General features: G+C 36.5%; 1 protein-coding gene across 1 annotated transcript; it reads left to right on the top strand.

The window, feature by feature from the left end:
* The first annotated feature begins 11,025 nt into the window (after positions 1-11,025).
* LOC112288741 (cytosolic Fe-S cluster assembly factor NBP35) lies at positions 11,026-13,422 on the top strand. The gene is made up of 4 exons (XM_024533268.3): positions 11,026-11,139; positions 11,312-11,438; positions 11,945-12,046; positions 12,385-13,422. The coding sequence occupies exons 2-4, from the start codon at positions 11,381-11,383 to the stop codon at positions 13,305-13,307; spliced, it is 1,083 nt and encodes a 360-aa protein (XP_024389036.1). The 5' UTR covers positions 11,026-11,139; positions 11,312-11,380; the 3' UTR covers positions 13,308-13,422.
* The last annotated feature ends 311 nt before the right edge of the window (positions 13,423-13,733 follow it).

The raw sequence follows: 13,733 nt of genomic DNA, 5'->3' as shown, positions 1-13,733 counted from the left end.
TAGGAATTTGCCAATAACCACTCGAAGGTCTAATTTGCTAAAGATAATTGTATCTTGAAGTTGATCAAAAAGATCATTCATACATAGAAGTAGATATGCATTTTTGATAGTCTGTTTATTGTGGCCTTGATAATCAATACAAAGTTAAAGTCCACTATTTTTTTTGGTACAAAGAGTACATGTGCCTTCTATGGCGATGTGCTTTCTCCAATGATGCCGTTCTTCAAGGATTTATTTAATGACTTTTATAATTCTTTAATTTCATTTGGTGTTAGGCAATAAATTATTGACTTGCCAATTTGGCCCTAGATACTAGTTCTATTTGGAGGGAAGCACCTTAATCAGGTAGCATGCCACTATATAAGTCAATTGGAAAGAAATCTCAATATTCACATATGAGTTGCTATACCTCTTCTACTCATTTGACTATCTTTTCCATCTTTGAGGCAAGATTTAAAACCAATACATATATCAGTTGCTTATGTGATATTTGCTTCTTGATAAAAGTCATTTTTTATACATAAGTTCTTAGTCGTAGATCATTTTACTATCCCACTCAATATAGACACATGAGGAGTCATCATGCGTCCTCTATCTTTGAAAGAGATAGTCCTTATTAAACAATCAACTTACTTATTTTTTACATCTAGCCATGGCATACCAAAGATAACATCATATCTATGCTTTGTTACTGTAAACTTCTCCCTCAAGGCATAGGTATCACTCAGCCTTAAGATTTCTTCTTCACTTGTCTTGCTCAATATGTTCTTTTGGTCATGTGCTAAGTATATAATCACTCTTTTGATTACCTTTGTTTTAATCCTAAGTTAATTGGTAATTGCCGTCAAGATGTAATTTTCTATAGAGCCACAATCCATAAGCACTTGACATGATTATTCTCTTAGTCAAGCCATTAGATACATTACTCAACCCTTTTGATAGTTGTCTGAGGCTATACTATTTTTCTTTGAGAAGCAACAACCATCCTCAATACTAGTCCTCGATGCCTTTATTAGGGAGTCCCATTTTCTTGCTCCACTTCTTTATCAACTTGATAGCCTTCTAGATTGTAAATTTGCAGTGATTTTTTAGTGCTTGAACTTTGAGGTTTTGAACAGTCTCTCGTCTGATGGTCTATCTCTTGTATCGATATTTGTCGTCTTTGTGGTGTCAATAGTCCTTGCAAAGCATTATTCTCTATGAATGTTAGTTATTGTGCCATAATATTGATTAATTGCATAGGACTCCGCACTATAGGTCGTACTCTACAATTTTTGAAATCTATAGCATTGACCCTCTTTGCAATCATAACTACCTCTTCAAACATTTTTGTATCTCTTAATTCCACCTCTCGCTAGACCACAAGTTTCAACCTTTGTACAAATTGATTCATCATCTACACCTTTGAAACATTGTCAATTTGAAGGCATAAAGACTTAAACCGGGAGACATAATCTTATATTGATATAGATTGTGTAAGATTAGCTAATTAATTGCGTTCTAACTTCTCCACATCGATGGGCCAAAATTGACTCTTAAGCTTGGTCTTAAATTTCTTCCAGTCACGAAATCCTCGTTGAGTTCCATAGCTTTGAGTTTAATGTCACGACCAAATAGCTACTACACCTCTTAAATAATTAAAAGCATATATAATTCCTTTGCTGGTATTTATTCCAAATAATTAGAGATACTATTGCATGCTAAAGAGCCATTGACATACATCTTCTTGCCTTGAGGTCTGTGAGTATGTATTGGACTTGCTCAATTTTAGCCTAGTAGATATCAACTCCTTTGTCTTCAAAGCTTTTATTTATCCTTATTAATTAGCTATTTGGCCTAAAAGATGTTGTATCAGTGTCTCTATTTAAGATTGCTTTGTCATATCTTCTATGCTACAATTCTCTTGCTAAACTTTGCTATTATAATACCTTCTCCCTTCCCAGCTAACTTCTTAAAGTAGCTCATTGTAGCTCTAAAATAGTACTCGATGCAATCACAACAATTGACTTCTAAATAAATAGTGGCTATCAACATACTACCAAAGAATATACTAGTATTCACTTTGATATCAATAAAAAAAGATTGGATTCTTTAAGATCTAAAACCTTACCAAATCCATAACAACAAAGATCTTGACACAATGTAAAAACAATAACACTAGAATAAAATTGAAAGTAACTAAATGGAATGGAACATGAAAGACATCATTGAGTAAAAAAAAATAGAAACAAGTAGAATCAAATAGAACCAATTAGAATGGAACAAAAAAACCAAACTATATAAAGAGAAAGAGTTTAAAGTCATATCTGACCAAATGCCCAAATGGCCTCAACTAATCTTATTTATACTTTGTTCAATTATCCTAGAACTTTTTAGAATGTCCATAATGGTGGATCCTATCATGACAAGTGCCATAAGTTTTTTTTTAGAAGATTCTATGGTGGATCCTACATAAACCACCATCCTAATTTCAATTCTAAAAACTTTCTACAAACAACTCCAACTACATACCTCTATGTATGAATAATAAAAATATCCTATCTATGCCCTGTTATAACACGTGTTTATTGGTGATTTATAGGTTAAAAACTTAGCCAACAAGTTAGCTACATATTACATATATTAATAGCTTATAGTACAAGCTAAGGATGTGGCACACATATAAGAAACTTGCCTTACGAGTTAAGACATGTGTCTTACAAATTAAACATTTACTGGAGGTTCTATAAAACATTGTTATATAACTCTTAGTTTAGTAGTATATATAGAGACAAGAGTGAAGCCTTCTTAATCTATTTTGACTCCTTTCTTGCTTGTCATCTAGTTTCAAGCGTCTCTAGTTTTCTTATCTTATGGCAAAAGCCATTATAGTTTCATTTTGAGTATACATATTTTATTATTCCTATTTTGTCAATATTCTTTGAAAAAAGTCTTGCTTCTTTATTTGCTTTCATTGAGTTCTTGTCCTTGACACATGTTCACTCTTATCAATGTTTTTTTTTATTTTTTATTTTATTTTTATTTTTTAGTCTTTGTTTAAGAGACTTTAATTTTCTTATCTCGTTTTCTGAGAATAATTTTAATATCTTTTGATGCAACTTTTTAATATTTTTTAAAAACCATCTTTCAAAGTGCTCCATTTTTTTATTTTTTAAATTTTTTATATGAAAAATATTTTTTATGCCATGTAAGAAAAAATATATATTTCCTCTTTTCTTTTAATCATTTCAATATTTTGACTAATCTTCTAAAGTAAAAAAGTCAACTCTATGGAACTTCTCAATTTTAGCCAATCAAAGAATTTTAATAGTTCCTCATCTTATCTCTCAAATATAAAGTCCTTATAAACTCCAATAATTATATATTACATACAAAGTAATAGAAACCCCTAATTTTGGCCATAGAAATGGTATAAAAGTTTAATTTGCAGTTATTGAGTCAAAAATTGACCACTCCTAAAAAATATGTTTTTAAGAGGAATCAAGGGAGTCTACAAGAATTGTCTTTCTTAGCACATCTAGTATTCTACAAAAAGATTTCAGCATATGAGTTGGTGCTATATCAAACAAAGCAAACAAACAAAAACATCAAAAAATGTATATGTATATATAATACTTTATCTAATATGAATAAATACACAATTTTTTTTTAAAAAATGAGGCACAGCTCTAAATAGAACCAACTTTAAGATTGGCAATTCAAACCACATGTATTAATGCATTATTTGTACAATAGAGTATTTAATTTTGATTCCATAGATTTTTTTGTTTTTATCTTTATAAAACATCTTAATTAGCAAGTATTTTAAGCAATTTCAGTATTTGTTTCTAATATTTTTATTCTAAATTCTCATAATAAAATATTAGTTTTATTTTATGCATATGATACATTAGATACTCAAGTTGTTGAAAATCAACAATTTATTTTCAATGAGTTATACATTAATTTCATTGATTTTTTCATACATGACTACAGAATTTATTCAAAAAGTAGTATGAAGTAGTAGTCGTAATAATCATAATAACAATAATAAAAACCCAATCACTGTAAAACACACGATATGACAATCACATAGAACCATAATCCTATTTTTAGTACATAACTATGTTCAACACACACATATTTAGTCATTGTTCTCACAAATATGTGAAGCACAATTAATAAAATTGATAGTTGCAGAAAATGATTTGACCCAAGCGAAATAGTATTTGATAATCATCTGCACACCAGTTCGTCAAGCGCCACGCAAAATCATGTCACTGAAAAAATGGCCTTATAAGCATCTTCTATCAACAATATTCAAATTCCACAATGTCTAGGCGTATTTTGGCACGTAGCGGTTTACGACTAATACCATTGCACGCCCGTTCCGTGCCGAAACGCGCCTCTCCCGGGGGACTACTCTGCTCCTACTTTTGTGAGGTTTCTGCCCGTGCCCAGTATTTAGTTGATTTGACGAGCTTGATGTGAGGCAGTGTCTTCAGTTCAGTGAGTGCAGTTTCGACTTGCATTGATTTGGCTTCAGAAGTTGCGTAGTCATCGTGAACTGTAGAGTGAATCCGTCACGATGGGCTCCAATCCGATTCCCCCGATTCTTCCTCTTGAATCCAGTCTGACCTTCCTGCCTGGTGAGATCGAGTATCTCTTCTATGGAGGTCCTCCGATGGCCGGTCCACATGTGCCTCCAGTTGCTATTGAAGTTGAGAACCACGAGGCCCGCGCTGCTGCTGGAGAGCCCGCCTTGATCGCACCATCTCAAGCTGCATAACGAAGATTGTCAACTTGGTTTGCCTACTTGCTGCAGCGCATGAAGTCCCTGAGCTGTGTTCACAACTTCAGCAAAGGTTCATTTGATAGAATGTGATGCGGGAGTAGTTTGTTGCTTGATGCGTTTGACTATCCACGCTGATACGTCTGTTGGCGGTGATAGAACTGTGATCGCGCTTGAAATTAATCCTATCGTTGCTTTAAATGCGGTCAGCATTCACAGCCTTACACTTACTCTGCAGCTCTTCAATTTGATGTTTCCATTGAACCAGAAACTAATATTTACTTCGAATATCGGTCTCTACCAATCTCCTCTTTCTCTTGGATTTCATACCGTCTGCTGTTTTGCTTGTGCATGTTTCTATGTTTTGTTTCTAAGTGGCAAACATTTCCAATTTCGAAGTTCAAAGTTTGAATTTCGAACTTCATCTGAACTGCAATGCAACACATATGTTGTCAATTGGTTTTAGCCTCTGAGGTTTACTGTTTTGCTTTACGTTTGCATGATCGGCGCTACTCTGATAATAATGTGCCAGTTGATGGATCAACAATGCGAATAATGCTTGGTGAATCAAAACCAACAAATATGCCTTCTTGTCCATGAGCTCCAATGGTACGCCATTGAGGTTCTGGTACTGGAATCCAAGAACGGCAACCAAATACTCGTAAGTGAGATACATTTGAAACATGACCCAAAATGAGCTCATGTGGTGAAACAATTTGAAGAAAAGAAGGGCGAAGGCATATTAATGCTGCAACATGTAAAATTGCATGACCTCACATAGATGTAGGTAGATTTGCATGAAGGAGGAGTGGCCGCGTAATGAGTTGTATATGCTTTATAAATGACTCTGCAAGTCCATTTTGAGCATGTTCATATGGAACATAATATGTCAACTCGATTCTTGTTGTAGTACAATAGTCTTCAAAAGGCTTTGATGCAAATTCTTTTGTATTATCCATACGCAATGTTTTTATAAGATAATCAGGAAAATAAATCTGAAAGCGAATAAGCATAAATATAAGATTGGCAAATACCATGTTTTGAGTTGATAATAATAAAACATGTGATTATTTACGTGATGCATCAACAAGGACCAAAAAATAACGAAATGGTCCTGATATTGGATTAATAGGACCACAAATATTACCATACAATCTTTCAAATATTGATGGTAATTCTTGTGGAAGTTTCCAAATTGAAGGCTGAGTAATCATTTTACCTTGCATGCATGCATGACATGATTCCATAGAGTCTACATTTGCAGGCTTTAAATTATGCCAAGTTATATATGGAATGATCTTTCTAAATAATGTGGATCCTGGATGTCCCAATCGTCCATGCCAGAGAGAAACACGACTCTTTATGATATATGATGCAAAATTAAATATAATGAGAGGCCGAATCACAATTCGGTATAAACCATTTTCTATAGCAAAAGCTTTTTCAACAACTTTATGGTTCTTCGCAAGAACCAAAACTTCTTTTTTATTTAAAGTGGCGATCGAGAGGTCATAACCATTAATACGCACATTTTGGTAACTAATCAGACTCCGAGGTGCTGAGGGTGTAAACATCGCATGTTTACATTTTATGATGGAACCCGCAGGTAATTTTACCATCGCTGTGCCCTCTTGGAAACAAAACGCATTTGCTCCAACGATGGTCATAATATTTTTAGTTTGCCAAGTTGAAGATTTTTCAATAAAAAATCGTCTATCTCATAAGATAGTATGTGTTGTTGCAGAATCAATGAGCACTGTCGTATTACGTGCTTTCCTGCTCGAGAACGTACCGGGCGTCTGGCTGTAGAAGGTAGTATAGAGATTCGCTAATATTCAAGCAGTTTATCGATTTTTGACTGCTGGAATATAAACAACTACAAGAATACACCATAAATCTATACGGATGTCCTTTGACTACTCGTCGAAGTCCTTTTTGCCCCAGCCGGTAGGTCTCTAGACGTTACAGAGAACCTCGAACAACCCAAACTGCTAATCTTGGATACCGCTTTATTCTCACGATCTTGTATCCACTGACTGTCTTGTTAGATTAACCCAAAATTTTTTACTCACTCCGCATACTCAATCCTATAGACACCCTTATAATCCTTCAATCACAGACGTAACTTCGATTTCACAAAACAGTCAAGAGTAATCACACCCACTTCATTAAAAATCCCGATTCACTAGTACAACCCTGACTTCAGTAACGATTGTCTCAGTCTTCCCAAAACCCTATGAAGAAAAAAAATCCAATTCTTTGTCTTTTTTTCCCTTCCGAAGCATCAAGCTAGTTCTTCGACCTTTCTCAAAAACTTATTCTCCTCCCTTCATTTCTTAACCTATCCTCCCCTTTAACCCTAATTCTCCCTTCTTTCAAACCCTAGCCTCTGAATTTCTTCAATCTTCCATCTTGGGTCCAGAATTGGCTCCGCCGTCAGAGCTTTCTCCTCCGTTTTTACCTTTAAGAGATCCTTCTACCGAAGAGATGTTCTCGGAACGACACAAAAGACGAAACAGCCTGAAACAGAATCGAAACCCCCGTAATCGGGACTACATTGAGTTGCCCGACTAATTCAGGTCTCATATTGGCTAAGAGGCCCGTAGTAAGACCTGGATGTTCCCGTAATTGGACCGCATTGGGTTGCCCGACCAAGTCAGGTCTCATATTGGGTAAGAGGCCCGTAATAGGACCTGGATTGGATGTCTTGAAATTGGATCCAATTGGCTCTTCGAACTAGGCTCACCCGTTGTTGAATTGGTCCTTTCCCTTTCTGTTGACTCCCGTTATTGGAATCGAACGGAGCATTTTAGTATGCCTCGGCTGACTGTAATGGGGTGACTGAACCTGGCCTCTCAGTATTTGCACTGGAGTTGGTCGTTGCTCCCAATATTCGAGGTAACTGAATATTAATGAAAGTCCCCTTTGTTTACATTTTCATGGTATACTCATGTTACAACACGACAGCGCATCATTTGATTCATCATTAGAGGTTCTATCATTCATATAAGACTCTAAGTCATCAACACCAATTGAATCCATGGACGCATCCATGGTATGAACTTCATGAACCTCAGCTCGTAATTTCTTATTTTCTTGGAACATTTTAATAAAATATTCTGAAGTACGGCATGCATGTGCTAAATGTCTAATTATTCCACACTTATGGCAAGAACGCATCTCTGATTTTTGTTTTCTACTATAATTAATAGTAGAACATTTATTCTTTCCATATGGATAGAAATGGTCTTAACTATGACTACCTTGATACTTATGAGCACGTTTCCCATGTTTATATAATTTCTTCTTAGACTTTGAAATATTAGGTGCATGAGATTCTAGAACTGTAGTTCCAATAGGACGAGCTTCGGCATTGCGCAAGAGTAGCTCATTTTGCTTCTCCGCAAGAAGTAGATAGGACATGAGATCAGAATGACTTTGAAATTTCATGTTCTTGTATTGTTGTGCAAGCACAGCAGATGCAAGAGGAAATGTAGAGAAAGCTTTCTCAATCATTTCTTCTTCAGAAATGCTTTGTCTACATAATTGTAATTGTGAGACAATACTATAGATTTCACTATTGAAAGTATTTAAATTTAGAAAATCCAAGACACGTAAATGTGTCCAATTATGACATGCACGTGGAAGAAAAATGGTCTTTTGATGATCAAATGTAGATTTAAGATTCTTCCAAAGTTCTGCAGGGTCTTCCATTTCCAAATATTGATGTTGTAATGCAGGTATAAGATGACGATGAAGGAGAAGAAATACTTTCCAACGAATAGCAAGAGATATAGAAATACTTGTTGTAGGAGATTCTTCAAACATAATGGCATCCAAGAGTTGTTCTGCAAATAAATTTGCTTTTATCATTTTTGCCTATAATAGATAATTGTTTCCATCCACAGTCAATGGTGGAAATAAAAGAGCTTGAAAATGTTGGGATGCACTAATAATAGTTGGAACCATAGTAGAGGCAATTGAAGATGTTGAAGCACTCATTATAAATAAATCTATAAAGAAAATACAAGATCAAGTAGAAAAGTTGAGTAAAACATACCTTAAAATATAAAGTCAAATAAAATGATAAACTTGAACTTGAAAAAAATAATATATATATATATATATATATATATATTTTAAGAAAAAAGAGTTGTAGATTAAGGCAATAGAATAGCAATAAGATGGCGGCAAAAGGCAGCGGTAGGGCAGTAAGGTGGCAGCGGTGGGCGGCGACGGGCAATGGCAGGCAACGGCGAGCAATGGCGAGCAGCAGCAGCAGGCAACGACGGGCAATGGTGGACAGCAGCAAACAGTGACGGCGGCGACAGTGGGCGGCAGCGTCAGCGACATATTCGGCATCTATTTGGCGACAGTTTGATGACAGTTCGGGGGCAGTTTGGGACGCAGCATAGACTAGGGAGCAAGCAGAGGGTGGAGTTGAGCTGGGTCAAGTATTCAAAGCAAGCAAGGCAGAGAGTAGAACAAGTCCTCTAAGCAAGCAGCTAATGTGTGAGGGGCCAGCAAGAAGAACAAGATCATGACCCAGACACTAAACAAGGGTAGCAATAGGTTTGAAGAGTCAAAGACTAAAGCAAAAAATTGTGATAGTATGTAGAAGAAAATCGTGCTGATAATGTGTTGAGAATGTTTAGAAAGACACAAGAGTAATAGTAAGTCATACACACACACAAGAGTAGTAGTAAGTCATACACGCACAAGAGTAGTAGTAAGTCATATATACAAGAGGGTTTCTAAAGAGAGAGAGCTTCACACATACAAATCTATTGATCTGGTTGTGTCTCGTATACAAGAAGAGAGAAGATAAGAGGATGAACAGTACTTCTCCACTAGGCTCTAAATACTGTAGCTATGGTAATTACTATAGTCTACAATAAATATTATGGAGAGCGTTGGCTACATTTAATGATCTCAACAAAAATTATTCTCAAAAATTCAATTAAAATTATTATTTTTTTTATTATAATGGTTAGAATCAAAATACATATTGGTATATTTAAACTTATATTTTTTTTAAAAAAAAAACAGAAATGGTCAATTTCATAACATACTCTCAACTAATTTTATAATATCTTTAAAATTCAAGGCTTTCATAAAATATTTCGTTTTTCTTTTACCAAGTAGAGGACTTTTTTAAAACCTTTGCACCATGCCCTTTTAAAAATCATGTTTGATATAAAGACCCCTTATAATATGAAATTAGTATATAAAATTTAAATTGTAACCTTTTTATAACATCTTGAATGATTTATTAATTTCTCTATAGATTATGAGATAGGTTTTGAGATTTATAATATTCAGTTATTTTATTTTATCAAAGATCATTTTTGGAATTTTTACCACAAATTGATTGGTTGGAAGGGTTGCTTACATACACAATCCTTTAAATTTTACTGTTTTCCATCACATTTTGTCTTTAATTAGTTTTATTTTAGTATAACATCATGATACATGTTTCCATTTTTATCAAGTAAATAACAAAATGCTTATATATGTTTTTTTTTTTTTTTTTTTTTTTTTTATCATATCCACAGTTGTCTTTAAAATTAATTTCTTTTTTTGATTGCAAAATTAATGTTATACAATCCTTTTCAAATTAGCACCATTTTTTTTGCACTTTGTGTTGTGTCACCAATCCCATGGATCTTACTTGTACTTACTATTTGCACTTAATCAACACAAGAGGTTTATCATCCTCTTCTTCTTCTTTTTGCTTTACTTGTATATATATATATATATATATATATATATATTTTATAGAATTGTATCTTCAAAACTCCTCTTTGTTTAATGGTTTGTGCCAAGTTCAATGTGATTGGACAAAGATAGTTCAACTTTGAGTAAGAAAACACAAGAAGACGTCACAAAATTGGCATTATTTATGTATTGCAACAGTGAATTTTGCCAATGAAATTGAGATTGCAAGTAAGATCTCACAATGACAATTGGGTGCAGATTAATTGTTTCGCATACATACCAATACGATGTCATCCACGAAGTTCCTTTCATCCACACCTTAGAGTCAATAGCAGGAGCACCAGCAGGGTCCTCTTTTGAGTAAACGCAGATACGTCCAGCGAGGTGTAATCATTTCCTAGATAAAGAGGTCACGGTATTCGCGGTACCGCGGTAACCGGGACTCTTTGGCTTTTAAGGCTTTGGGGCGGCCTTAGGTCCTCCCCCAAGTGTCTGTCAAGCTGCTGCTGATGGTTGGTCGGTTTAATGGTGGAAATTGCGAGAGGTTTTTCAGCTCCGTGATGGAACTATAAAACCCGCTTCGTCGGATTTGTCAATTGTTGAGTTGTAGAGACGTCTTGTTTCGTTACCCAGTTGCTCAATTTTGCTAGGTACACGCTCTTTATTCTGTAGCGAAGGAATTATGAAAAGTTGATTTATGTGTTGGTGAGTTAGGTTTGGGTGGTAACTGGGTTTTTTGGAAGTTGGGTTTTTGACCTAGGGTTTTTTAAGCTTTGAATTAGCGTGTTTTTGTAACCTTGGAGTAATTGTGTTGGTGTGCAGGAGAGTATAAGAGTGCAGGATTGTGTGAGAGGTTTTTGTGTGAGGGGCTTGATTGTGAAAAGGAGTCAAATGGTGGAAAAAACGGAGGATGCTCCTGTTGGAGCGGTCCCCGAGGATGCGAATCAACGTAAGTTTGTTTCCTTGTGGAATCCTGTCTATGTGGTTTAGCTTTCGATGCGGTTGTTGTTTGTGCGTGGGCGAAAGTTTTGGTTGGAGGAATCTGTGCATTGAATCTGGAGGATGAATTGATGGCTGTCATGGAGTTCTTGATTGTGTAAGTTTTGTTGTTATGTGTCTCAATCTTGGTTGAGCAGCCGGCTACCGTCAATTGACTTAGTGGAAGGATTTTTAAATAGTTTTTGAGGGCATCTTGTGCGATCGTGCTGCAAGTGCTTGTAATCGTTCCTAGGGGTCAATTCAGAGAGTTAGACGAGTTGTCTTTTTGTAGGAAAAGAGAAGAAAGCGGTATGTGGTTGATTGGACTTGCGAGAAAATTGAGTTTTTTTTGAAGAAGTGTCTTGTTTGACACTCGAGCTATCTTGAGTGATTAAGACTCGGTAAGTCTGGGCAACTGTGGTGTCTTGGAGTTGTGCCTACTGAGATTAATGTTTTCCAACTGCTTGCATGAACCAGATTGTCCTGGGACGGAGGCTGAACAGGCCGGGAAAGCGTCAGCATGCGAGGGGTGTCCTAACCAGCAAATATGTGCTACTGCTCCTAAAGGACCAGATCCAGGTGTGCCATTTGTGGTTGAATTGGTTGGGCGTGGATGGATAAGGTGTTATAATTGTGACTCAATCAACGATGCTACCATTATGGATTATTTTCTTTTCATATTTCAGGTGTAAATTACAGTTGGTTCGAATGAGATATGCTGATAAGATAACATTTGAAGCTCGTGGTGGTAGTAATCATTTTGGTTGGGCTTAGCTTACTCTATAAGAACAGATGATGAATTGTAATGGTCATGATGTTTAAAGTTTGATATTTGCTTCTAGTTTAGCTTTTAGAATTTGTGACCCTTACACACGAGTCCGGTGATGTGATCGTTCCTGAAACTTTTGCTTCTTCAGACCTTGTAGCGATTGAGGAGCGTATGCGTACTGTGAAACACAAAATTCTAGTTTTGTCTGGAAAAGGAGGAGTTGGCAAGAGCACATTTGCTGCACAGCTATCATTTGCATTAGCTGGTTTGGATAAGCAGATAGGGCTTCTTGACATCGATATATGTGGACCTAGTATCCCTAAAATGCTTGGCTTGGAGGGTCAAGAGATTCATCAGAGTAACTTGGGCTGGTCGCCGGTGTATGTGGAAGACAATCTTGGGGTTATGTCCATTGGATTCATGCTGCCAGACCCAGATGAAGCTGTAATTTGGCGAGGACCCCGGAAGAATGGTTTGATTAAACAGTTCGTCAAGGATGTTGATTGGGGTGATCTGGACTACCTGGTGGTTGATGCTCCCCCTGGCACCTCTGACGAGCACATTTCTATAATGCAGTATTTGAAGGCCAGCAATGTAGACGGGGCCATAATTGTCACTACTCCGCAGGAAGTCTCGCTTATTGATGTGAGGAAAGAAATCAACTTCTGTAAGAAAGTAGGGATCAAGGTGCTTGGTGTTGTTGAGAACATGAGTGAACTGCGTCAGCAGCTGGAGAGCGCAGAGTTCAAAAGCGTAGATGCACAAGGCGAGGAACAGGATGTGACAAATGAGGTGCTAGATGTTCTGAAAAGTCATGCTCCACACTTATTGTCAAGTTTTGTTGCAACGTCGGTGTTCTATGGTGGAGCGGGAGGTGCTGAAAAGATGTGCAAGCAGATAAAAGTTCCATTCTTAGGTCGGATTCCTTTGGATCCAAAGCTTGGAAAGGCAGCAGATGAGGGACGATCATGTTTTGGTGACAGGGATTGTAGTGCCAGCGCCGCAGCCCTCCGCACAGTTATCAACAGAATTTTGTCAGTAACTGAGAAGGGTGCTGGAGTTTCAGTGTAGAGCAAGTTGGGGGAGTTAATAGTTGATTGGTTTCATGTGCAGCCTCGAACAAGATGTGTACGAGTAAAACACGGCTTCCGTTCTTGAAATATAATAAATTTTGGTGATGCCGTAAGATCGTCATGCAATAGGGAGGTGGATTGAATGTTAACATTTGCGTGACCCTTTCTGTTACACACATCAGAGGAAATTTGGGAAGCTTTTCTTGGAGCTCATAGGCACCTCCATAAGCCTCCAAATTTACTGATAAACCTTTGGATTGTACCAGTTCCATGCTCAACTTTGATGTAGTGTACTCTGAAGGCTTTTTTGATTGCTTGAAATCCAGCAGTCAGAACGGAAGAACACACGTGAAGGTCCGAAAAATGAACGTTAACCAAGCAATACCTGTAGAATGAATTGTAGCTAAAAGCGGTAGCATACGGC

Source organism: Physcomitrium patens, chromosome 11 (genome assembly GCF_059467195.1).
Source record: "Physcomitrium patens ecotype Gransden chromosome 11, ASM5946719v1, whole genome shotgun sequence".
Lineage (NCBI taxonomy): Eukaryota > Viridiplantae > Streptophyta > Bryopsida > Funariales > Funariaceae > Physcomitrium > Physcomitrium patens.
The sequence above is the reverse complement of the archived record's forward strand: the minus strand, read 5'-3'. Positions and strand labels throughout refer to the sequence as shown.

What these genes read in the sequence shown, in the direction of transcription:
- LOC112288741 (XM_024533268.3), top strand. Translation starts at nt 11,381, where the DNA reads ATGGTGGAAAAAACGGAGGATGCTCCTGTTGGAGCGGTCCCCGAGGAT. An exon ending in CCCCGAGGATGCGAATCAAC is followed by an intron (nt 11,439 to 11,944) that starts GTAAGTTTGTTT and finishes TGCATGAACCAG; the next exon opens with ATTGTCCTGGGACGGAGGCT. An exon ending in TCCTAAAGGACCAGATCCAG is followed by an intron (nt 12,047 to 12,384) that starts GTGTGCCATTTG and finishes TTGCTTCTTCAG; the next exon opens with ACCTTGTAGCGATTGAGGAG.